This window comes from Miscanthus floridulus, chromosome 15, assembly GCF_019320115.1.
Source record: "Miscanthus floridulus cultivar M001 chromosome 15, ASM1932011v1, whole genome shotgun sequence".
Lineage (NCBI taxonomy): Eukaryota > Viridiplantae > Streptophyta > Magnoliopsida > Poales > Poaceae > Miscanthus > Miscanthus floridulus.
In genome coordinates, this window is record NC_089594.1 from 80,088,444 (window position 1) to 80,115,523 (window position 27,080).

General features: G+C 46.9%; 2 protein-coding genes and 1 pseudogene across 2 annotated transcripts; 2 read left to right on the forward strand and 1 right to left on the reverse strand.

Moving 5' to 3' along the window:
- Positions 1-1,233: 1,233 nt before the first annotated feature.
- LOC136507752 (uncharacterized) lies at positions 1,234-11,033 on the forward strand. The gene is made up of 5 exons (XM_066502377.1): positions 1,234-1,301; positions 8,977-9,524; positions 10,203-10,269; positions 10,348-10,412; positions 10,779-11,033. Exons 2-5 carry the CDS (start codon positions 9,504-9,506, stop codon positions 11,031-11,033), a joined length of 408 nt encoding a protein of 135 aa, XP_066358474.1. The 5' UTR covers positions 1,234-1,301; positions 8,977-9,503.
- A 2,313-nt stretch (positions 11,034-13,346) lies between these two features.
- LOC136509055 (uncharacterized) lies at positions 13,347-17,434 on the forward strand. Its single transcript, XM_066503855.1, has 2 exons — positions 13,347-13,644; positions 16,006-17,434. The coding sequence occupies exon 2, from the start codon at positions 16,009-16,011 to the stop codon at positions 17,221-17,223; it is 1,215 nt and encodes a 404-aa protein (XP_066359952.1). The 5' UTR covers positions 13,347-13,644; positions 16,006-16,008; the 3' UTR covers positions 17,224-17,434.
- Positions 17,435-18,330: 896 nt separating this feature from the next.
- On the reverse strand, positions 18,331-20,970 carry LOC136507753 (uncharacterized; annotated as a pseudogene).
- Between the last annotated feature and the right edge of the window lie 6,110 nt (positions 20,971-27,080).

A 27,080-nucleotide genomic window follows, 5' to 3' on the forward strand; every position in this document is an offset into this window, starting at 1 on the left:
CTTACCCTACTGCTTTGAACCGACAACTATTTTTGCTGCCGCTACTCAATGTCGTCACTGGTAACACTACTACCGAGACTAGCGCTAAGCAACACTCGCAGCAACCAATTCTTCGCAACCTAGGGAATCCATTTTTCCTAGTTGCATCGCCAACAAAACTCTGGAAGTCGACAAGTTCTTATCATAATTTCTCTTTTCCAGTTTTCCGCACTTACCCTACTGCTTTGAGCCGACAACTGCTGTTGCCGCTACCACTCAATGTCGTCACCTGGTAAACTGCTTCCATGCCTAACGCGCAGCAACACTACCAGCAACCAATTCTTCATGACCCAGGGAATCCATTTTGCCTAGTTCAATCCCTAGCAAACTCTAGAAGTAGACAACAATTCTGGGAGAGCTAGGTTTGCAACCAGGCTCATCCCTGATGGTGGCAGCAGCAGGAGAATCTCGGATTCTCGACCCACACTGAACGGGGGGCGATGGTTTGGGGAGACAGGCGCACCACTACGATGAGCTCGAGTGGAGAAGCTCGATCCACAACGTTTGGTTTACATGGAAGAGCTCAGCCCCTCCAAGAGTCAAATTCTTCGTCTAGCTCCTTGTGCAGGGAAGGATTCAGTGCCACAAAAATCTTTTTGTCAAGCACATTGTAGACTCACCTCACTACAGCATGTCCTGTAATAGAAGGTATTTTGTCAAAGGCATTTTTTAAAATGCCTTAATTTATTGTTATATAAAGGCATTTCTGTCAAAAGGCCTCTAAAAGTATTGTTTTAAAGGCAAAACTAAAAAACGTCTTAAATAATTTTAATCTTTTGAGGTGTTTTACCACAAACGCTTTAATTTCTTCCGACCATTTGAGGCGTTTTTTATGAATGCCTTTGCTGAGCGCCTATACACATATAGAAAACGAGGACTCAGTTTCAAAAAAGAAAAAAGAAAAAGAAAAAAAGAAAACGATGACTCTCCTACTAGTCCGTTACCGTCACCTCCTATATCTCGCTCCCTCCCCGATGCTTCCTCTCTCTCTCCCTCCCCGACGCTCGACATCCTCCCTGGCAAGCTCACCGCGCCTCACCACACCCCACCACGCTCCACCACATCCTCCCTGCGCCCCACCGTGCTCACCGCGCCATGGACGGCAGCGTGAGACCCTCAGCGCGGTGGCCCAACAAAGCGACCCCTAGGCGCGGCGACGTTGGCACGGATGGGCCCTGGTGCAGGCAACCCCAGCGTGAATCCAGTGGCGTGGCGGCCCCAACGATGTAGGCCCTCCTCCTCCTCCTGGATCTAGGGTTCCGGTGAGCTTTTCCCTTCTCTCTCCCAACTCCAATCCAGCGTAGGGACGACGGCGGTGTTAGTTGATCTCCACCAATAGGCCCAACGGCCTATTGGGCCCTTGCCTCTGCTTCCTAATCGGAGGAGCCCAACCCTAACTGTTGGTGGGCCCCTGTCGCACAGCATATATATATAGAGGAGTGGGGAACTGGGCTCGGGTGATGAGGTTGAACGGAGCTGCCATCCCACCTACAGAAAACTCTAATCTGATCCTAAAGTAGTGCTGCCAGTGACGGGATGTGCCCACCGACGACCGCCGTCGCCTCTGCAGGCCACAGGAACACCACTGGATCACCACCTCGTCTCCTCACTGGCCAGCGCCGAGCACCTGGCGTCCGCAAGGACTACATCGAGCCGGAGCTGTCTCTACACTGGACTGCCTACTACGCCGTGGCATCGGCAGTCTATGCATCGCAACAGAGAAAGGCGAGGAGGCTTACCGGATCTACAGTTACACACAGAGAGGTAATCATCGATCCTAACAATGGTATCAGAGCTAGGTTACCTCTGTGTAACCCTAACCCTAACCGGGTAAAAGAAAAGGGAAAGGACCGGGGGTGGCGGATGTCACTGGAACCCCCAGTCACCACCGCCACCGCGTGGGGAAAGAAGCCGCACCGTTCGACGGCGCACGACAAAGAACAGAAAAGATCAAATCCAGTTCAGATCTGACAAGAAAGAGGGGTTTTCCCAACTCTAACCCTAACTCAGCGTGAGAAAGAGAAGAGTGGGTTCGGATTTGGCCGAACCCTAAGACCTAACCCTAGATCCCCTTTTTCGGGTGAACAAGCGAAAAGAAAAAGAACAAAGAAAAGGGGTCGGCACATGAACCCTAACCCCAATCGATCAAACAAAGAAAAGCAAACAAGATCAAGATCCAATTAGGGAAGAGGAAAAGAAAAGAAAAAGGGAAGGGAACCGATTCGGATGAACTCTGAAAAGAAAAAGAAATCAAAAGAAAATGAAACCCTAACCCTAGATCCATTCGGATGAACTATGAAAAGAAAAGCAAGATCACAAAAGCAAATCAGAGAAAGGGGAAAAGGGGAGGGTCGGATACCGAACCCTAACCCTAGATCTAAACTCTAATCCCCAACACTCAATGGTTCGGATAAGAGGAAAATAGATCCAAATCAAAGAGGGGGAAAAGGGGAAGAGAACGAACTCGCCGTGCACCGCGCTGTCGACATCGCCGTCGCGCGGGAAAAGAAGACCAAGCCAGGGAAGATTTTTCGCCGGGCTCGGCCAAGGGGTCGCCGCAGGCCAGGCCGCTCGACGGTGGCGTGCTCACCCGTCGAGGAGCACACGCACCGGCGAGGGGGCCGGCGACGGTGCCATGGATCGCCCGCTCCACCGCCTTTGAGTCGCTCTTGGTTGTGCTCGCCTCGCTGCTGTGTGAGGAGAGAAGAGAGAGAGCGAAGAGAGAGAAAGGAAAGAACCGAATGGCCTCTAGGGTTTGAGGACCGCGGCCGAGAAGGTTTTTATTCGGCCGAAATGAATGGATGGTCATCGGATGAGATCTGATGGCAATAGAAGCACGGGCCGCATCGTGGCCCAGGCGAGCGGCGGCGCGTGGAGCTTTGCTGGCCCAGGCCCAGGTTGCAGCCTGGGTGCAGCCTGCGCGTGGTGAGGTGGGTCGGGCCGGCTTTTGCTGGTTTTGGGCCGAGAGAGGCAGAATGAGCCCGTATTTTCTTTTTTCTTTTTCCTGGAAAATTGAAAATGCAAAATGGCTCAAAAGAAAAATAGAAAAAGTAATTTTTCCCTGTGGGTAAAATTCAAGAAATTGAGTAAGAGGTTTTCCGCTGCTAAAGAAAAAGTATATTCTCTAGTGATTTTGAACCGACGTGTTATTTAACTGGAGAAAAATAAAGTTTTTCCAGTAAATGTTTATTTCGTGGAAATTGATTAATAGATTAAAGAAAATAGGAAAAGCAATTTTCCCTGTGGGTAAAATTCAAGGAAAAGAGAAATTTTCCATAGCCAAAGAAATTATTTATTCTCCAGTTAATTTGTACCAACGTGATATTTAATTGAAGAAAAAGAAAGTTTTTTCACTGCTAAAGAAAATGTTGATTTCCCGGTTAATTTTGAACCAATGTGGTATTTAATTGGAGAAAAAGAGATTTGACATGATTATGATGTTGTTATTTTCTGACCAACGTTGTTAATAACAATATCGTAATTTTAATGATTTATGCATTAATTCTACTTCTGGCTAACGGTGATGTAGAATTAATGTATAAGAAGAGTTGTAAATTTTAATGATTTATGCATTAATTCTGCTTCTGTCCAATGGTGATGTAGAATTAGTGTGTAAGAACAGTTGTGAAAGTTAAAGATTTATGCATTAATTCTATTTCTGCCCAACGGTGATATAGAATTAGTGTATAAGAATAATTGTATGTTTTGATTTTGACCAACGTTGGAATCAAGGCATGCAAATGGTGTTATTTTATGTTAAGAAAAGTTTTGACCTGGTTTTCATCTTGACTAAGATGGACTGGGTAGTCACCTCACCGTGTCCCACTGAGTCTGTGGTATCGGTGAAGGAGACAAAAGAGAATAATGCCGATTAGGCAACTAAAGAAAGGGATTTTGAATTTCAAAAGATGTCCTATGACTTTTGAGCATAGGAAGTGGGTCACTGCCAATAAGAAATATTTGGCTGCGATAAAGAACATGATTGAACCTGTAATTGTGGGCTCAATCCCAGAATATGACACGGTTATCGAGTACCTTGATAGAATAAAGAGTCAGTTCACTGGCTCTTCAAAGACATATAAAGAGTCAGTTCACTGGCTCTTCAAAGATATATGCCACTCAGCTGATGAAGCAGCTGTTGATAGAGTGTTACTCTAGAAAAGGTGGCATAAGAGAGCTCACGATACGTTGTCGAAATTATGGTACTGTCGTTTAGGCCATATTTAGAAGGGGAGAATAGAAAGACAAGTTAAGAATGATATTCTTCCTCCATTAGAGCTCTCAGATTAAGAACAATGCAGGGAATGCATAAAAGGAAAGTATGTAAAGAAGATTAAGAAAGATGACAAACGAAGCGCAGAAATTTTACAAATTATTCACACAGACATCTGTGGTCAACTTTCCTGTAAAGAGTGTGGATGGTTATGTTCCGTTCATAACATTCACAGATGATTACTCCCATTATGGCTATATTTATCTAATCAAAGAAAGAAAAGATGTATTGGATAAATTTAAGATATTAAAGATTAAGATAGTCAGGTCTGACCGTGGGGGAGTACTACGGTCGGCATACCCTAAAAGAATGGCATAGTAGCCCAGTATTCTACACCGGGCGAACCTCAGCAGAATAGAGTAGCTAAAAGAATCAATCGCACCCTGATGGATATGGTGGGTAGTATGATAAGTTACTCCACCTTACAGTTGAGCTTGTGGATGGAGGCGTTAAAAACCCCATTCATATTCTCAAAAGAGTACCAAGTAAGTCGGTGCTCAAAACAATAGTATGAGTTGTGGACAGAAAGAGTACCCTCACTAAACCACTTGCGTGTGTGGGGGGAGCCCTGCTGAGGCTAAAGTATTTAACCTAAACATTGGGAAACTAGATCCCAAAATAGTAAGTTGCCATTTCATTGGCTATAAAGAAAAGTTAAAAGGTTTTTGTTTCTACTGTCCAGAGTGACATACAAAGTTTGTGGAAACGAGACACGCTGTTTTCCTAGAGGATGAAAAGATGAGGGGGAGCATGGTAGCTCAAGAAATTGTCCTTGAAGTAAAGTGGGTGTATGCGCCCACTCCAATGATTCATGAGCCTAATTTTCTCACTACATGCTGTCGCTGCACAGACAGTGCAAGATACTATGGTGTCCAGCACATGTTGTTATTCCATCTGTGGCAACAATGAATGAAAATGAGGAACCTGTTCTTTAGGATCCTATAGAACATATTGCCACACATGAGGGGGAGCAACAACAGCCTCAAACAGAAGATGTGCCAAATGTGGAGGCCCCTAGAAGGTCTCAAAGAGTTAGTAAATCAGTTATTTCTGCTGATTATGAAGTGTACAACACTAAGAAATTTTAAATGGAGGATGATCCCACCTCATTTGAAGAAGCCATGAGAAGTGATCATTCATCAAAGTGGCTTGAGGCCATAGAAGATGAAATGAAATCAATGAATGCAAATAAAGTTTAGGATTTGAAAATAATTCCTAAAGGAGTCAAAACAGTAGACTGTAAATGGGTCTACAGAACAAAACTTGACTCTTAAGGGAATATAGAGATATAAAGTATGACTTATGGCAAAAGGCTTTATGCAAAGAGAATGGATTGATTACATTGAGACATTTTCTCCAGTCTCATGTAAAGTTTCCTTTAAAATCATAATGGTATTAGTGGCACATTACGATTGAGAATTACATCAGATGGATGTAAAGACGACATTTCTCAACGGAGACTTAGAGGAAAATGTTTACATGGCACAACCGAAAGGTTTTGTCATGGAAGAAAAAGAATAAATGGGATGCCGCCTAAAGAAATCCATTTATGGATTAAAGCAAGCTTCAAGACAGTGGTATTTGAAGTTTGATCAGTCAATAAAGAATTTTGGGTTTTAAAGAGAATGTAGAGGACAATTGTGTCTATACAAAGTTTAAGAATGGGAAGTTTATCTTCCTGGTCCTATATGTGGATGATGTCTTACTTGCTAGTAGTGATGTCAGTCTACAACTGGCGACAAAGAAGTTTTGTTCTCAAAACTTGATATGAAAGATCTTGGTAAAGCTCGTTCGTTCTAGGGATCGAGATTCATCGAGATAGAAGAAAAGGGGTATTAGGACTGTCACAAAAGGCATACATAGAAAAGATCTTAAAGAAATTCAGTATGCACAAATATAGTCCCTCACCTGCTCCTAAGGGCGACAGATATGGGAATTTTCAATGCCCCAGGAACCAATATGAAATCGATAAAGTGAAAGGGGTTCCATATGCTTCAGCTGTTGGAAGCTTGCAACATGCTCAAGTATGTACGCGCCCTGACTTGGCATTTGTTACCGGGTTTTTACTTGGCCGATTCCAGAGCAATTCTGGAATAGAACACTGAAATTAGTAAAGAAAGTCTTGCATTATTTGCAAGGAACGAAAGGCCTCATGATGACATATAGAAGATCTGATTTACTCCACATAGTAGGATATTCAGATTCTGAATATGCGAGAGTGAATACATATCCAGACGTGGATTTTCTATCATCTCGCAAAAAGTGAGCTATTTCATGGAAAAGCTCAAAGCAAACTGTCACTACATCGTCCATAATGTATGACGGTTTGTAGTGTGTTATGAGGCAACGGGCAGGTGAACTGACTAAAGAAGTTCATACCCGGTTTGAAGGTGGTTGACGACATCTATAGACCACTTAAGTGATACTACGATAATAATTAGGCAGTATAGTATACTCACAACATAAGTCAAGTGGTGCTGCCAAACACATTGACATAGAGTATTATGTTGTGAAAGATAAAGTCCGGGATTAAGTCATAAATCTTGAGCATATAAGTACAGAAAAGATGCTCGCGGATCCGTTTACAAAAGGCTTACCACTCAACATGTTCAGAGAACATGGTGTTCAGAGAACATGTAGCTAGCATGAGTTTAAGAGGAAAGCCTAAAATTCCTGGACAAAAGAAAGCCCAAAGATAAGTATCTATTTCAGAACAGAGTAGTGTATTGTAGCTGTTAAGTCTATCGGCAATGGACCGTGATGATGAGACATGCTCTATGCGCTAATCTGTAATGGAATGAACAAAAGTAAATGATATGAAAGTGAAAGATGGAATGAGATCAAGGGGGAGAATGTTAGTTGATCACCACCAATAGGCCCAACGGCCTATTGGGCCCTTGCCTCTGCTCCCTGATCGGGGGAGCCCAACCCTAATTGGTTAGTGGGCTCCCTGTCGCACAGCACATATATATAGAGGAGTGGGAAACTGGGCTCGGGTGATGAGGTTGAACGGAGCCGTCATCCCACCTACAGAAAACTCTAATCCGATCCTAAAGTAGTGCTGTCAGCGACGGGATGTGCCCACCGACGACCGCCGTCGCCTCTGCAGGTCATGGGAACACCACTGGATCGCTACCTCGTCTCCTCACTGGCCGCGCTGAGCACCTGGCGTCTGCGAGGACTACACCGAGCCGGAGCTGTCTCTACACTGGACGCCTACTACGCCGCGGCACCGGCGTCTACGCGACGCAACAGAGAAAGGCGAGGAGGCTTACCGGATCTACAGTTACACACAGAGAGGTAATCATCGATCCTAACAGGCGGGACCGTGGGGAGGTGGCGCGACTGCGTCGGGCGTCGAGGGGAGGACGATGCGGCTGCGCGGCGTGGCTGCATCGGGCGTTGCGGCTACGAGGAGGCGACACGGCGGCGAGATTGTTAGGTTCGTGAGCTCACCGATGAGGAGGTGCTCCACTGCATCTCCATCATCAGTACCAATGCCGCAACCCATTATCCATCGCCGCCACCGCCCAGTTCTATCATAACTTGTTTTTTTAACATGCTTTTTGGCATATTAGTGGTAGCTGCTCCCTTCTGCTTTTGTTCCCCACGACTGTGCCCAACAACAACATAGCCTTTCTTTTGGGTTTCATCTCCGTTAAAGTGGCTAAGTTTTTACATTGGCTCGCCGAGCCTAACATAACCCTCCTCCTTTACCGAGACTTGAGACCTGCTATACTGGGACACCAAAGACGCCCCACGACTGTGCCTAGTTCCAAAAAACAACAGAATGCCTCTGTGATTTTAGGTATGGCTTTGGATCACATGAAGACCAATCCTCTTAGCAAAAGCAAACTGCGGACAGAGTAAATAACACATCTAAAATTGAGCAGGTTTATGTACTATGCTCATAAACTCCGCCTATGTTGTCTCAACATAGCAGGTCCCAATCTCTAGTAAAGGAGGAGGGTTATGATAAACATGGCGAGCCATCGTTAAATCTAGCCATTCTAATGGAGATGAAACCCGAAGATTCCCCAACTTGTTTGGGACTTAAAGACTTTGTTGTTGTTGTTGTATGTACTATGCTCATAGGGTAACAGAAAATTAAAACCGAAAGCTCTGCCACATGAACCACGGAACTGTCTACTGATGAAAACTGAAAACCACATGACTGAGCACAGGTTTTTATAAATGCTGCTTGATTAGTATAGCATCAGAGGTTAGGTGTGTTGCCATTCAACAGATGTGTGCTTTATGTAGGAGTACTCTGCATGGCCGGGCTTTGAAATATGAACTGAACCATGCTGTGTGTTGTTCACCTAAAGCAGCAGCATGTGCTTGTGCTCACAATCAGTTGTAGGAGTGTTCTGCATGCCAGCATATATGTTTGAGATGCAAATGACTTGCATTGCCTACTGATACAGTAGATCAGGAATTGTGTATAACTTTAGATGAATTAGTTTCATAAACTAGTTGACATTTATTAACAGATCAGTTGCCATTGCTGCTGCTACATTTTAATTAATCATATATGATTACTTTCTTGGACATGTGATGGCCAGCTTGTGCTTGTGCTCAGCTAAAGCAGCTTACAAACATGCTGTTTTCACTTAATAGATTCTAACACTTACAAACCTGCTGTTTTTTCTCTGGTTTTCTAGGCAACAAATCCTGGTCAATCTTTCTTCTTTAAGGACTCAAAGCTCAGCCTTCTGGAAATCTGAAATGTCAGCATGTGCCTTACTCTTATTAAAATATGACTACCCTTTTTCTGCTTTGAAATCTTTGTGTTTCAATGTTCATTAAAGGGATTCCTTCTTCACATGATCTCTTTTCTGATCATTCAGTGATGGATGACGAGGGCACTTAACTTTTGAAGTGGGAAGGTAAGCGTAATGAAGCCTAATGCATATTATGGTAAGACAATACTTCTGATATTTCTGTCATTCTTGTCAGGCACCCACCAAGTAAGAAAATATCCAACTCAAAAAACACTTCTGGTCCTTGTGCTTGGTCTTTTGACATGGTCGATGATTCAGAGAAAAGGAACCCAATAAGGTCTGGGAGGATCTACATGTAACTGTATCTGAATGGGTTCTAGGCTCCTGCTTCCTTGTTCTTCCGTCATGTAAAATTATTAGGAATTTACTGCTGATCATTTCAAAATTGTTCTCTGCAGTGAAGAATCATGCTCATCTGCAACAGATCTGTAAGCTACATCTTGAAATTCAGTTTGGTTTCACTTTCTTGTTTTTGAAGTCATTTCTGAAAATCAACTCAAAAAATTTGTGCGGATAATTACCCCCACAAATTTAGAAGAGCATGATTTGTTTGGAGTTTTGACCTGTTTTTATGGTACAAGCTTGCTGTTGAGTCAATTGGAATCAGGGGGAGCCTGAAAGCTAAAATGAAAAAAATGTAATTGCAAATAGGAGATGAGGATTCATACTTGATTTTTCTGGAAGTGATGGTTTTACTAATATTTGACGTTGCAAACAGAAATTGCTTAAATGAGTTTTGACCTGTTTTTAGTGGAAGCGATACACCAATATATTATCGATTCTGTGCCATATAGAATGTATAGCTTTTGACAAGTCTGTCTAACATGTGCCTGAGCTTACGAGATCCACAAGCTTATGATTATCTTGTGATAACCAGATCTCCTGGGTATTTAAATTGGATAGTTCTTTATGCTTTTGAGAAATATCTTGGCCTCATATTGAACTATTTGGGATTTTTAAAATGCAGTGACAGTGGGTGCATAATCCTCTCATAGGTGCTCTTTTTCTCAGATTTTTTGTTTTGCCATGTCTTTCTTCTGTATATGTTCTGATTTTTCTCAGTTTTTTTTGTTTTTTCATGTTTTCCTGTGTTGTTCGTTTTCAAGACCAAGGAGCAGATGGAGATGAAGATGCTGCTGCAGCAGATGGCGCAAGCAGAGGGTCTTTCAAATGGTGATTTCCAGTTTCCTGTATTAATCCTCCTACTGTGAATGATCTTTTGTTTTTTGTTCCATGTCATGGGTGATATAGATGGAGGAACAGAAGGAGTGCAAGCACATGCTGCGATGGCCTGCAAGGTGCAGCAACAGATGGAGGTTGGTTTCATTCCACATATGCCTCTGTTTAGGTTCAGAGTAGACAGTTCAATCCATTGTCGGACGATCAATAGTAAGCATATGTTAGCTAGAATCCAGTTTCAGTTCTGTCCATTGCATGGCTTCAGGTTTCAGATTTCAGTGTATTGTCAGGTAGCATTCAGGTTTCTGTGAACTTGGTAGTCTTCAGGTTTCAGTTAACTGTGAACTGTTGGTGGTCTTCAGGTTTCTGTGAAATGTTGGTAGTCTTCATGCTTCAGTTAACTGTGCATTCTATTATTCAGCCTGGATTGTCTGTTGGTAGTCTTCAGGCTTCAGTTAACTGTGCAGATTGAACAACATGTTGTTTGTTGCATTCTGTTGCAGGTTCAAACCACGCACGTACTGCACATCATCATCGTCGTCCTGGCGATCCATCACAAGCACCAGCGTGGCAGCGTGGCGTGGCGGCGGCGTGGAGACTCGGCGGCGCAGCGGCCTGGAGATAATCGGCGGCGCGGCGGCATGGTGCAGTGGCGCGGCGCGGTGGTGAGCTGCACTTGCTGGACACTTGCTGTACGATGTTTGGAGATGAAAACTTATGTCTATAAAGTTTGGATGCATCAAATGTTAATGTGCTAATTTGATATTGGTAGAAAGTCTTGCATGGATATCTTGGTTTTGGAGGCATTTCTAATATCAGCCTCCATCGATATTTGAAGGCCTAGTACAGAGTGCCTCTAAAAAGTATTCTAGGCATCTAGAAAATGCCTTTAAATGTTGATATTGAAAGGCATTCTGGAAAAACGCCTCAAAAGACCTTTTACTTCCATGTTATAGGCAGCATTCTAAAAAATGCCTTAAAAGGTCTTAGAAGGCGATTTGACCACTTTTGGAGGCATTTGTAAACGCCTTGTATAAACAGCAATGCTGTAGTTGTGAAGTATGCAACAACAAGGACCACATCATCTTCCGCTGTGATTTTGCAGTTGCTTTATGGGCTGCTATTAGGATTCAATGGCCAGCTAACCAAACTGCTAGGGACCTACACCGTTCTTCGCTGCCAGGTTCCATTCCTCAGGAACGCTTTGGCCCTGTGTTGTTGGCAGCTGTGGAAGCGTGGAAATGAAATCATTTTCAGAAATGAAGCCCAATCATTAAGGCAATTCGCCACTGCATGCAGAAACGAGGCTCAACTTTGGCGGTTGAGAATGCCAGTAGCCTCGAGGCATGTAGTTGACCAATGGTGTAATGTCCTTCTTAATTTAGCACCCAAGTGTGCATCAACTCCTCCCCCTCTGCTCCATGTTTATGAGCAGTTCATATGTAAAGGAACCATCAATACTACAATGAATAAAATTCACGTGGGGGGTTTAAACCCCCCGGTGACAGTTAAAAAAAGAAGAAGAAAAACTCGATCCACCCCGCGTGAAGTAGGATTGTATAGAGGGCAAGATGTTGATTCCAAAGGATGAGCTCCATTGACGCAGCTAGGTGACCGATCCAGTGGTGCATGGGCCGATTCGACGGGGAAGCTCCATCGGTGGGGGCTCGACGCCTGGAATCAGGCCAGCAGGCTATCGATCTAGACGTGGAAGAGACGCGGCATGCAAACCTTGGCTCGTATCCAACGTGTTTACACTTCGAAATAGACATATGATCTTTCCATAGGTAGAGCTCGGTGGTTCAAATGTAAACCGGGGACGGAAGCAAACCTGGCAATGGTGGCGGAGACGGTGATGTGGCAAGTGGATGAGAGAGGTTGACAGAGGGATAGCTATAATACTTACCAATAGGGGTGAGATAGCCATACTGCCAGGTAGGACGCTGACGGCGAATAACTTCTCCATATTTCTGTTTCGAGATCACGGACGCGACACTAATATTGGAGCATATGTAGGCGCAGGTGGCCATTGCGTCTTGGAGCTTTGGGGAAGACGATGTTTGGCGAAGGCGGGGAAGAGGTAAAGCGGGGTATGGTACACTTGGGCTGGCCCAGTTGGGGTGCCGAGTGGCGAGGTCCAGAAAGCCCAACTGACACCCTACACACACCACCACCACAAGGCCACATATCCATTTAGTGAGAGTCGATTAGATCCATGACATTTGTATATTCTTCTGTTTTGAAAAATATCACTCTTGTACCATCATGCCATTTGTAATTTTTTTTCTTGTCTTAAAATAATCACTAGCTAGTACATGTCCCCCATCTCACACTAGATACAACAACCTAATCAACTCATCTATATCATCCTCAACACAAGCATCAACAACCTCATCCGCTCCTCCCCACTTATCTATCACTCCATCTTGATTGCATGCAATTTTCTTGAGCCGTACAATCTTAAAATAGTGGATCATGTCTTAGTAGTCTCTCTAATAAAATCCTGTCGAGGGTGGAATTAGTTTCTCAAGGTAGCAAAAAACAATGAGGGTTTATGCAAGCCCTCTTGCCACTTCAAACCACTCTTCGAGACTTCGTCACCGTCTTTACTTTGTTTTTAATTATAGTGTCTCCACCTATCGAGATCCAACAGATATGAGCCTTTAATCTGTTCTAGATAGAGGGAGTAGATTGTGTTCCAGTTTCTAATATAAGAAGTATGATTTGATAAGCCGATCCACTAATCTCACCTTTTTAAAATTAATTTTCAATTTCTGAAAATATTGTTTTAGAGCCGGGTCATGTTGATTGCCTCTACGGATTGTTTTACTTAAATTTTTTTGAGAAAAGTAAAGACAACAGTCATGACGCCGCGGCTAAACATCATTTTTGAGTTTTGACGGTTGCTGAAAATGGTTTTGTAATATGCTTTCATGTACGCGACGCGACCTTCTCCCTGACCCCCTGTCTCGTGGTGCACTCCCTGTCGCCTGATCGACCGAGTACCCCGACCGGCCCATCATCAAAAAAGAAAAAAAGAAAAAAAAATTGCAGCTTTGGCAGTCCACGGCCCTCCTGTTGGGATCGAGGTGCGATTCGATTGCAGTTGCAGATAGCGCCGCGGGGAGGGGGAGCTGCACCCTGCAGCCGCCGCCGTTTCCATTTGTTTTTTGTCCACTTTTTCTCGCCAAGAAGCTCGGATTGCCGCCTGGACCCCTCCCTCCCTGATCGAGTGATCCACCGAGGCCTGAGCCTGACTGCCTGAGGCCTCCGTCACCTCTGCTCGCCGTCGGGGGCAGCCGCCCGCCGCCAGATCCAGAACATCTCCTGCGTCGATCGAGGCGCGAGCACGACTTCATTCACCGATCGGTATGTACGTGTGTTCAATTCGTTTCCCTGTAACTTCTCCGCAACGATTAATATGGCATAAATCATAGTGAGAGTTGGGTGCTCCTCTCATCTCAGCGGTAGAAACATCCCGTGCCCGTGGTTGTTTATCTATCGATCCCTGAGGAGGGAGCTAGCTAGGGGAATCAAACGAAGCTGTTGCACTTTTTTGTTTGGCGTTTCCTTCGTGATTTCACCTGTGTTTCGATCTGAACGAACATAGTTGATATATTGATCCGTTCATCATTTTATTTGTTCATTTATTAGGCGAAATCTAGATAGCTAATTCTCTTTCCCCCAGTTAGATTCATGCTAGCTTCTACCATCATCTCTCAAACAAGTAGGCACCTTTATTTATTTATTTCAGCATCAATCTAGTATAGGCGGGCTTGTGTGACTTGCTTCGTGGTTCATCTACGCCAAGGTTGATTTGATTCATTCCTTTCAAGTTGGTCAGTTGATAGACTCGATTCATGCTAGTTCTACCATCATCTCTCAAACAAGTAGGAGCCTTTATTTATTTATTTATTTATTTCAGCACCAATCTAGTATGGGCGGGCATGTGTGACTTGCTTCGTGGTTCATCTATGCCAAGGTTGATTTAATCATTCCTTTCAAGTTGGTCAGTTGATAGACTCGATTCATGCTAGTTCTACCATCATCTCTCAAACAAGTAGGAGCCTTTATTTATTTATTTATTTTAACACCAATCTAGTATGGGCGGGCATGTGTGACTTGCTTCGTGGTTCATCTATGCCAAGGTTGATTTAATCATTCCTTTCAAGTTTGTCAGTTGATAGACTAGATGGTTTGCCCAAAATTCATGTTAGTTCTGTCCGTTTCTCATCCCAGCGCAGTAATCTGAATTTGTTTCAGACTGAATTGAACTGATGAACTTACGTTAACCGAAGCTCCAAGTTAATGTGTTCAGGTAACAATATAGGCAAGTTGAATCGCTTATATGTTTTTTCCACACAAGGAACCCCCATTTTCATTATAGCATTAACGGAAATACAAGCGTATCCAGAAAATTACACAGATTAGACAGATTCAGAAAGTAACCTGCGGTTATGATACTAACCAACAGGAGCTATAGTTCTGTCTCAGAACCAACCTAGCAGACCAGCAGAACAACCAAACCTGACCTGTTCAGAACCAAAACAACCAACACCAACTTCCCAGCAGCTAAGAAACTACATTGAAGAAACCATGCAAAGTCTGGCACTACTAAACTGACTACGCCACCAGCTCATAGCAGCATTACTCCAACACTTCAGGAAGAGTTTTTTTTTTTCCGCGAACGTGTCCTTGTGACACGTGTTCATTAAGTAGAAGTAGAGTTGCAACGGTTACAACCATTCCAGGTAATCCAGGGATTACCAAGCAGGGAAGTGACCCGAACTAAAGAACAGACTAAGGCCTAATTTACATAAAAAGTTTGCAACAAGACGACTACAACAGCCATAATCACACACATCAGGCGACGAGCGAAGGGAGACACTTCATGAAGAGTTGTCTTCATCTTCCGGTTTGTCACCATCTTTCGGTTGTCGCCTTACAACTTCTGAGATGCCAGAATCTCCTTTGCCACTTGATGCATAGTATTGACCCCTTCGACCAGCTATAGCTGTTCCTGATCCATCTATGCATACAGACCTATCCAATATTGCATAAAAGCACAAGCGTAGAAAATAATCTCTAAAGGATTTTTAATGAACTTTTTCTCGAAAAGTCTTGTTTCTATTCTTCCATATTGCCCCAGCTCTATACCCCATGGGTAGAATCGTTTATGTATGATGTCATGTCACGCTGATTTGAATTTTTTTCAGTGGCATTCTGAGCCATTTGTGCTGTAACTGTAAGATCATCTTCTTCTCTACTATTTTGTGGCCTTATATGCTATTTTCTTGAGACTTGTTCGTGCCTTTATTGTTTTTCATTCAATAGAACAGTACGTATCTGTCTTTGTTTAGTACTAGTGTTCAGCGCATGCTTTATTAACACTGAAAATTATGATGATATATGTGTTCTTATTGTATAATGTGGCTTCCTGAGTGATGTTATGTATGCTCAGTATAAATTCTTAATTCAATGCCTAGCTGGCTAGCTTAAAGTTTGATTGACCGGTGCTATTGGTTGCCATTGGAACTTGCTGGCCACTACACGCTTTCGGACATTATAGTAGGACATTAGATTCAGTAATCAGCACACTCCTGAAATGTTATTATGTACTACCATTTGCCTCTATAAATTTGCTGCATTGTTGTTGCTTCATTCATCATTTGTGCACGTGGTGGATTTACACTGACATATTCCGTAACATTGTCGCGTCATTTCATTCAGCCCATGGAACGGCGGCAGCAGCGGCGCAAGTGCAAGAAGGTCGGAGGCACGGAGACGCCGGCCACGAGTGTCCACGACGTCCCTGACGACGTGCTCAGGCTGATCCTCCTCCGCCTCCAGTCCCCGCTATGCCTCGTCCGCGCAGCCTACACATGCAGACGATGGCGCAGCATCGTCGCCGCGGACGGCGGTGCCGTCCTCCGTCTGGCCCGCTCGCTGCACCCGCCCTTCGTCGTCGGCCACTACCACCACCGAGGAAGTGGCCCCATAACGTTCGTCCCCTCGTCACCGCCGGCGCCCATCGACTGCCGGCGCTTCTCCCTCGACTTCCTCCCGTTAGGCGCCTCGAGCTGGGACGTGATCGACTGCCATGGCGGTCTCGTCCTTCTCCTGGAGCGTGGCTGCCCGCTGCCGAAGCTGCTCGTCTGCAACCCGCTGACACGTCGTCACCGAGGGATGAGATACAAGCCGCCGACAGAGCACGCTGGATGCGCCGTCGCCGACGCGTTTCTCCTCGACAACGACGGCGGCGGCAACATCTCCATGTTGAATTTCACGGTGGTCTACAGATTGAAGAACTCAGGTCCCGGGGCCTGCGTGTTCGCCACGTCCAGCGGCGGCCACGGCGTGCGCTTCGTATGTGCATCGGCGAACGATCTAGACGCGGACTGCCGGGGGCAGGTCGCTGGCCGGGTCGACGGATGCCTCTACTTGGGGTTGACGACTGGCAGCATGATAGTTCTTGACAAGGCCACCTTGGATTTCTCCCAAGTTGATCTGCCCAGTCGAGTTGATCCGTCCAAGAAAGATTACCACGCGAGCTTTCGCATCGTCCATGGCGTCTGCCCCGACTCGTCCTCGCCGCCGACGGCGCGGATCGTCCACGCCAACGGTGAGGAGATCGAGGTGTTTCGCTGGGTCCATGGCACCGCCGAGTGGGTGCTGGAGCACAGCATCCCCCGGCTGTCGGAGGTCGCCCGCGGGCTGCCGAGCTACCTGGCCGAGAGGCCCTTCCACTGGGCCGTGAAGGTGATCGCCGATGGTGTGGGGTTTGCCGTCCTGTCGGTGCTGGACTTCAGTAAGAGGAAATGGCTATTCACCGTCGATGTGGACACTATGGAGGTGCAGTTCATCCCGGAATCAACATACCATTTGTACCGGGGGACCAGGGCAACATCAACCTACACACTGCCGGAATTCAAGATAATGCTCGCATAGTAGCTACTAGGCTACTAGCTATGGCATTGCCGGAACTCCTAGGGTTAAATTTACTTGAACCAGCCAAAATGCATTTGTGCATGCATGTGTAGGAGACAATACTACTTTTTATTCCCAAACCATTTATTACCTTTGTCCGCCAATAATAGATCTAATTCTATTAGAATTTAGAACATGGATGTCCTTATAAAATGTATCATCAGTTAGAAAATGCTATCTGTTGTTTTGCCCATCTATATATGTTAGCTATTTAGGGAATAAACTAAAAAGGTTAATTTTTACTCCCTCCGTTCTAAATTATAAGTCGCTTTAACTTTTTATCTAGATATAATAATATATCTAGATACATAGTAAAATGGACGAAATAAAAAAAAGTTAAAACGACTTATAATTTGGAATAGAGAAAGTACATAAATACATAGGTAACACCTATGTTTAAGATTAGAGTGAGTATCTATCATCTTATAATAGTAACTCCTAAGAGAACCGACATGACTAAGAAATTATAAGATTTATAAATAAATAAAAACGATATGACGAGTTGCAGACGAGCAGCTTTGGCAGCGGGCAGCCACGCTCCAGGAGAAGGACGAGACCGCCATGGCAGTCGACCACGTCCCAGCTCGAGGCGCCTAACGGGAGGAAGTCGAGGGAGAAGCGCCGGCAGTCGATGCCTTGATGGGCGCCGACGGTGACGAGGGGACGAAGGTTATGGGGCCACTTCCTCTCGGTGGTGGTAGTGGCTCGAAATGTCAACGAGGAATTCCCCGTCGGGGTTACTGCCCCATCCCCGTCTCCGCGGGGGAAAATTTCCCCCGTCCCCGTCTCCGTCCCCATGAAGGCTCACGGGGAGCACTTCTTCCCCATCCCCGTCTCCGCTCGGGGATTTAATCCCCACGGGGATCCCCATCACCGCATCAAGCCATCAACTGCACATAGAAAAGACCTGGTAGTTCAATGCACATGTGTTGAGTACTCAATGCACACGGTAGTTCAATTCACCAACTTTGTATAATATTTACTCATATAATACATGCCACATCGTCTAGAAGTGTATACCTAACTAATTAGTGCTTTCCTTTACCCACTATATCAGCATGACATGGATCACAAAAAACCTGACCCTTTTCCCTGTAGAACGTTGCTGTCCTGCCCAGAGAACTTGACTGGGGCTGTGAAGCCACCCTCTTGCAACTGCAGCTCATTTAGCTCCTTCACTCGCAACAAAATGGATGGTGGTATTGGTATGATAGAAGGGTTAATCTTCCGCAGACAGGCACCCTGCTAAGAGGAGTTGAAGGAACAATCAAACATCAGGAAGCAAATAAATGCAGAATAAATAAACGATAGGAATAGATAAATAACAAAATAAATAACGGTGCTCATGTGCCTTGAAGAGGGACAAGTGATTACGTCTTTTTGTGCCAGAAGCTGTGTCTTGGTTGCTCTGATCAGGTTACGCCATTTGTCCTGAATAAACAACAGGTTTCAATGTATGATTGGAAAATGAAATCACAGTAAGTTTCAGCTGTACAAGCAAACACACCTTGAGATCCACTGAAGTGCGGTAAGAATATGAGGCAAAGGACAGTTTTCTAATCTCAGACCACTTGCCAGCTCCAAACCGCAGCACACCATCAACCAGCTTCATGACCTCACACAATGTCCAAGCTCGATGATGCTTCCGCGTTAAACACCTTTACTATCAACTGCTTCTATATGCCCTTTCTCAGAACTTACTTGACAGTGGGTTAAGGAAAAACGAGTTAATACATGTACAGGACATGGTCGAGAAGGGAAAACAAGTTAACACATATGTATGGAACATGCAAAACTGCAATTGCTTCCATATTTCCATTTACTTGCTTAGCTTCTAATGCTTGCATTTACTCGCGTCAATTTGTAAACATGAAAAAGGCATACAGTGTACCTTTAGTGGAACTTCAGGTGCTTCCCTCAGGTGGTTTCTGAAAGCTCTAGTTTGGTTTTGGTTAATTGATGAAACCCTAAGTGCTAACCTAGTTTATCAAGATGATTATGAGATAGGTAGCACTACTCCAAGTGATGAAGCAATGGCGAAGATCATGACAATGGTGATGGCATGGTGATGGTCAAATGCTTAAACTTGGAAAAGAAGAAAGAGAAAAACAAAAGGCTCAAGGCAAAGGTATAAAATGTAGGAGCCATTTTGTTTTAGTGATCAAGACACTTAGTGAGTGTGATCATATTTAGGATAGATAGCCGTACTATTAAGAGGAGTGAAACTCGTATCGAAATACGGTTATCAAAGTGCCACTAGATGCTCTAACTCATTGCATATGCATTTAGGATCTAGTGGAGTGCTAACACCCTTGAAAACATTTGTCAAAAATACGCTAACACATGTGCACAAGGTGATACACTTGGTGGTTGGCACATTTGAGCAAGGGTAAGATACCTCACCGGCGGAGTGTCCACCCGTAGAGTGCGGATAGTCCGACGATGCCACCGGCGCCCTAGATAGAAAAGTTGGAGGTCACTGTAAGTGACCGGACGGTGGTCTCGGTTGGACTAGTGCGTTCGGTCAGTGGCAGCAGAGGGTGCGCGCATTGGTCTATTGACCGGACGCTGGGTCTAAATTGACCGGACGCTGGAAGTCTGGGTCCGATCGAACTTACGGGTCAGCACAGTATCCAGGGTTTTGCACCGGACGCTGAGGTGTGTCCGGTCGAGGTGGACCGGACGCGTCCGGTCGAAGAAAACCAGGTTTGGAACCTTACTATAAACGACCGGACGCTAGGGGTCCAGCGTCCGATCACTTGTGCTGGAGCGTCCGGTCGCTACTTAGCCGTTGCGATCGGGTGGTTCCTATTGAATGGACAATGACACGTGGCTTACATCGGTTGACCGGACGCTGGGTCTAGAGTCTGGTCAGTCTGACCGGAGCGTCCGGTCAGCCCGCAGTGTGCCTAGTGAAGGGGTACAACAGCTCTATTTCGTGGGGGCTTCTATTTAAGCCCCATGGCCGGCTCAACCTCTCTCTCTTGTATATTTTCATTGACATAGCAACCTTGTGAGCCTAGCCAAAGTCCTCCCACTCATCTCCATCATTGATTCATCATCTTTGTGAGATTGAGAGAGAATCCAAGTGCATTGCTTGAGTGATTGCATCTAGAGGCACTTGATATTTGTGCTGCGCTGCGGATTTCGCTTGTTACTCTTGGTGGTTGCCACCACCTAGATGGCTCGGTGCAGCGGGGATCGGCATGAGTTGGTGATTGTTCGTGGCCGTCTCCGGTGATTGTGAGGGGAGTTGTACCTTCCCTGTAACAACCCAAAAATCCATACACCAAAAATACCAACTACAAAATTTTTCTCAAAACTCCCAAATGATGATGATGAGTGACACTGTAGGAGCCAACCCTAGGTGTTGCATTAGAAGTAACCCAACTAGACAATTTCATGAGCATGGCATGTCATTTGTTATCATGTGTATTTAATTATTAACAAATGAAACATGGCATATATTGTCAACTCACATGGTGATTTGGATTTTCAGTTGCTTTAATGTAATGCTTGAAAACTCCTTTAAAGAAACACTCCATAAAGAAATTATTATTCAAACCTAAGGATAAATGATTAAAAAGAAAGAAGAAGGCCTCGCAGGCCGACACGGCCTGCTCAGCCCGCAAGCCAGCCCTGCAACACGCGCAGGCCAACTCACGCGACCATGCGACCGGCCCACGAGCAGCCCAGCACGTCGCCCATGCCCGCGCCCCCGTCCGCCTCGCTCGCAGCCACTGCCCGCTGGACCCCGTCTGTCAGCCACCCCGCCTACAGTGTTGTCTTCCTCACCCACGCCTCAACCGCCTACGCGACCAGGAGCCGACCAGCGTGGCAGGTGTGGGCCAGGGGGTCACGCAAGGAGCATGGCCCTAGTCTCCCCTTGCTGCCGCGCCTACGCTACCGCTCGATAGCCGTCGGATGCGCCGCACGCATCACTAGCCATCCGCCATTGGAGCCTGGAGTTTCGCCTATAAAAGGAGGAGCCCCGAACCCTAGCACCTCACCACACCCCGCCTGCCGCCGTGCGGTTCGCACCTAGTACACTAAGCCGAGGGACGAGAGGAGAAGGAGTGGCGCGGAGAAGGAAGCCACTGCGGAGAGGACCTCGCCAGAGCCAGGAGCCCCGCCCCGATCAGCTACAGCGACGTAGCTGCTCGGCACGGCACTGCAATCACCTCATCACGGCCTCGCCTCGCCACCGCACCGCCATCCTACCGCCACAAACCCTACGGTGAGCCATCTTCGCTGAGACCACCTCCCTAGCCAAATGGAACGTATACCGCCACTGATCGAGACCTTGCTGGAGCTTTGAGCACCGGCCTAGCCCAACTGGTTAGTTAGGGAGACCGCCATAACCACGCTTGCCGAGACCCTGGACGCGCCGTGCGCTGCTGCCATCAGCCAAAAGGAGGACCCCCAGCCATGACGATGTACATCAGAGCAGGAGCGCACATGCACGGGCACGCTCACCATGGCCGAGAGCACAACCATGGGGAGACCACCGCCGTCTTCTACGTCGCGGTAATGGCGAAAGTTGACACCTCGTCTGGCTCCGCCGTGACAAGAGAGCACCGCGCACACCCTAGCCAAGCAAGAAGCCACCGGAGCTGCGTTGCCGCACAACGTCAAAAGCTCCGAACGGACAAGAGCCCAGCTGTGTTCCTCAACCCAAGCAACAGGGATCTTTGTTCCGCCTCCACGCCCGAGAGCGACCAGCGGCCTCCTGCTTCGCCCTGAGGCGAAAAGGATTCGACTCCGCCTCGCCCGACCCCTAGGGTTAGACTCGAGCCTCGACGATGGAGGAGAACTTTGCGAGGCCGGTGAAGTGGTCGGAGTAGTTTGCCTGAGACCAGTGAAGTGGTCGAGAGATCCTGTCGAGGCGGCAAAGGTGGTCGGAAGGTTGCCGAGGCCGGCGAAGTGATCAGAGATATTTGCCGAGGTTGGTGAAGTGGTCGGAGCAGTTTGCCGAGACCAGTGAAGTGGTCGGAGAGATTTGCCGAGGCCGGCGAAGTGAACGGAGAGTTTTGCTGAGGCCTATGGAGTGGTCGGAGAAGTAGGTAAAGTGATCGGAGAGATCGGTGAAGTGGTCGGAGGACTCATCGGTGACCTCACCGCCGGCAGAAGCCCCATCGGGGAAGAGAGGGAAATTTTTCCTCGCCGAGCACATGTCCAAGCACATGGTACACGTGAACCGAACCCTGGAAAGTAGTAAATGGACCAAAATTCATCTAGAATCGAGTCCTACGCAATGAACCCATGTTTGAGTGCATTTGGCCCTTTTTGAATTTTCATTGCTTCTTTGTGCTATTCTATAGACGTTCGCTAACGTGACTATAATTCGATCGTATGCAGACTCGGAGGAGAATCAGACGGACGAGGACCGAGAGTACCATGAGGAGCACGGCAGACGACTTCACTGAAGGTGCCACATCCCACCCAATCTCGTAGCACCTATTACGCATGGCTAACCTAGAGCTGCTATTGCTTTACTTTACTGTCATAATCACACTATAATAGGACCTGCATGGTAGTATGCTTACTTGATGACCTTTACCTTGACGCAACCTTACCCCTGCTCACCCTGCTGTTAGGCTAGACACACGCTTGCTGATATATTTCATTGCTTATTACTTCTACTACGCTTATACTACATTGATGCATGGTGGAAACTGGTGTTACCTGGACTATGGGAAGAGTGCTGCGTGTGTGACTTGGGTGCGTGGAGGGTAAGGGTTGTGTCGACCGAGCTGGAATAACGACGAGCCTGGGGCGAGTCTTGCCTTATGGTGCTACCTGGGCACTTGGATATGGATACCTGTGGCGGGTAAAAATGGTAATTGGAGGTGGCCTTGGGTGTGAACCTCGGGGAGGTGGAGCCCTAGGGTGGAGGTGCTGTGGTGGCACGGTAATTGGAAACCCTGAATGGAGACATTCTGGCTTGGTCATCCCTAAGGACTTACTAGTACTCAGATTCACCAGGAATCCTTTACATCCCACTCGCCCTATATGGTGCGGGACGGTCGGACTACTTGGTAGAGCGATGCCACTACTGCTAGGCGAATGTGTGCAAGGAGGTACGGGGTGCACGGTTTTCCCCCCCACACCCTACCGAGACTTTAGGAGGCCTTGTGGACCTAGGCTCCTGACATCAGGAGGGCCCCGGCTCTGTCTACGACTCACAGTATCAGCCATCCCAGACTAGACTTGGGATGTTCCAGGGCTGAGAGGTAGGGTGGCATCGTTCTAGGCTAGCAAGCGGCCGGAATCTGCCTAGATGGGGCACCATCGAGGATGGCTATCTTGTGGGTATGAAAAAGCCTCTGCAGAGTGTTTGGTTGATCGATCGATACATATGCCGACTTGTCGGTTATGGACCTTTCCTGGGTTTCGCTTAAACTAGATAGAGAGATGAGTCATTCTTTTCTCCCCCTAGAGGTGAGTGTTCGGTCGTAGCCAGGGGCTACGGGCCTTGAGACAGTGCCAAGAGGGAGTTGGCCTGTCGACTGAGTGATGGTATGGTATGGTGATGATGGAGATGGTGGTATGTCGATCCCAGGATCGAAACCTGGCTCTGGAATGGGAATGGGGTGGAATGTGTGTGGGAATGGTGTTAAAAACTTGACCACACTGTTATATACTTGATATACTAAGAATACATAGGAAACCCCAGCCTTATAGGTTCCTTTTGACTATATCCAACTTGCATCCAATTTCCACAAAGCAATGCTCATAGGGTTGGGAGTGGCCAGTACAAATCGTACTGATAAATTTTGGCATACAGGTTCTGCTGAGGAGTATAGCTCCGAGGAGTGTGACGATTGAGGGATTCGTGCCTATGCTCGAGTTTGGCGATCTTATCTCCAAGCTGTTCTGAATGAATGCTACTTTTGATTCCGCCAATGCGGTGATGTAATAATTTATATAATTCCGCACTATTTGTACTCTGATATTATCGTTGTATGGATGTGATATTCGACTGGAATTTGGGTAATATGATCTACCACGGTCTTATTACACTTCAACTCTGTGGATTTCCCATCGTGGAAATCGAGGTTGTTTCAGTTGGTATCAGAGCCATACTTGACCTTAGGACGAAACCCTTAGCAATGGACGATAGAATAGGACATGAACAGCCCTTCTTTCGGTTATATACCGACCCTGCATTTACTTTTATGCAAGGCTTATCTAATATTGACCTGCTAACACCTGTTCCTTAAAACATGCAGATGGCAGCGAACGTTGACTGGCCGCCTCTAGGACCGCTACCTCTGGACCACACCAAGCTTACCTTTGACCTACGTGAGCTCGGGGGTTTTGCACAGACCCTCTACCGAGTTCTCGTCATGTTAGGAGTCCCCGACGAGCTTGTCAAGATCACCTGCACCGGGAAGCCAGCCCAGGAAGGAGGAATCGAAGGACCGATCAGTCACCTCAGTCGAGTTCCCAGCTAGCACTACTTTACCTTCTGTCCCAGCTTTCACCGAGTTGACTATAGAGGACACAGTCGAGGAGGGACTGTGAGCTATCTCACACAAGGCACTTCGCAGAGTGATGAGGGACCACTACGAGCACCTGAAGACGATAGAGTTCCGTCTGCTCCCCTAGGCCCTCGACCTCAGCCTTACCCCCAGTGAGCAGAGTTTCGCAGCAGGCAGAGTTATCCTTGCCGAGGAGGATAGATGCCTTCGTGTCTCAGCTATTCACCTACTGGAGCAGGACAGGTACGTGACCTAGTTAGAGCAGAGGAGACGTCAGGACCTAGGCCCTTCGGTGGGAGTACCAGGAACGAGATTCGCAGGGAGCACAGGAGCGAGCTAGTCTACTGGAGACAGTTGCCAAGCTACAGGACGAGCTCAACCATCGTGAGGAGGACCACAGAGCCAAGGTCACTGACTTACAGGACAAAGCAGTCCGACCTAGGCAACAGGAACTGCTACCTCGATAGCAAGGTCTTGGAGTTGCAGAGAGAGTTGGATGACAAGAAGGCCGAGTTCAACCATAGAGGAGACAGAGAGAGAACCAAGGGGATTGATATGCTAAAGATCCAATCTCGGAACAAGACCCTGACTCAGGAGCTAGAGGAGTCCAGGAAGAAGGCCGTTCGCAACCAGGGTCACCTGATCGAGGCACTCAGGCAGATCGAGTACCTACAGGACAAGTGTGAGAGGACATGGCAGGCTTGGCAGAAGTCTGACAAGGAAGCGCCTCAGGGAGATGAAGGGTATGTGGGATCAGCTACCCAAGGAGATTCGCAGCAAGACGAAGCCTAGGATAGAGGAGTTTGAGTTAGCCCCTGACTCGCCTCAACCTAGACGCCTGCCCTACCCTACCTAGAGCCAAGCCTACTGAGGAGCTCGCCGAGGCCTTGAAGTACGTGTCCCGACTTCACAAGTCTGACGAGGAGATCGAGATCGAGAACAGTCGTATCCCAGCTGCGGTGTATGAGTTAGAGTAGATGACCCTGCGTGGTCATGAGTCATGTCAGTAGCTTCCAGTAAGTTGTACCCCATGATGTACCCCTTATGAGATGTATTATGAGACACTATGCAGTAGAACGATTCTCGCACAGTCTTCAAGTGTAGCTACTGGAGATGATGCTATGTAATAAAAACCATGTAATGAATGTTCGGATCTTATTGCATCTTTATGGATCTTATTGCTTCTTTGTAATGAGTGTTGGATAGTATAAATGTTTTTCTTTAAATCACAAAAATCATGTAATCATATTGAATTATAAGCACTTATGGCACAAACACTAAATTCACTATGATCCGTGCTGCAGATGTCGAACCGCCGATCCAATCGCCTAATGAACCGTGGACGTGCACCCACCCCCGAACCAGCTGAACCAAATAGGGGACGTGGTGGCAACAACCGTGGCCGTGGCCGTGGACGTGGAGGGATACCCTTCCACCTAGAGAATACCCCGCCACCTGAGGAGAACATTCCTCCACCACCACTACCGAAACCTGGCAGAAGTGATGGCACAACAGACCCAGCTTCTCGTAGCTCTTGTTGAAGGAGCAAACCATCGCCAGGGAGGTCAGCAGAATGACTTCCAAAGGAAGCTGGAAGGATTTCTGAAGCTAAGGCCACCTACCTATGATGGCACCGACCCTGACCCACTTGTAGCCGATGACTGGCTCAAGGAAATGGAGAAGAAGCTTGACCTCACTACTTTCACCGATGATGAGTGTGTTGGAGCAGCCACACACCAGCTCACAGGTGCAGCACGCGCCTGGTGGGACAGTTTCAGTGATTCCCATGAGGACCCTGCCAACATCTCGTGGGATGAGTTCGCCGAAGCATTCACTGAGTATCACATACCCAAGGGTATCATGGAGGCCAAAGCCGAGGAGTTCCGCAACATCAAGATGGGAAAGGAAAGGGTGACTGAGTACACTACTCGTTTCACCAACCTTCTTCGCTATGCACCTTCCTATGTTGTGAACTCTGAGAAGGAGAAGCTGTACTATTACCGCAAGGGACTTAACCCGCACATCAAGCTGAAGTTTGGCGGTATTGAGAGTAACACATTGCGTGCTCTGGTGGATCGCTGCATCCAGATTGAGAAGGACGTGCTGAAGCTGGAGAAGAGTACAGGGAGAGGAGATGCAAGCCTAAGGAGTCCTTCCGTGGCGTGATCGCAAGAGGTTCCGCAGAGATGCACCATCCGGGGAACGCTCTCGCCACAACAGGGATGACAACCCTAGATCGAGTAGGGGAAGTGGAGGCTACACCACCAAATACTCCCTGCCCTGCTCAGGATCGTTACACCAGGGACCGTTATACTCAGGACCGCAACACTCAGG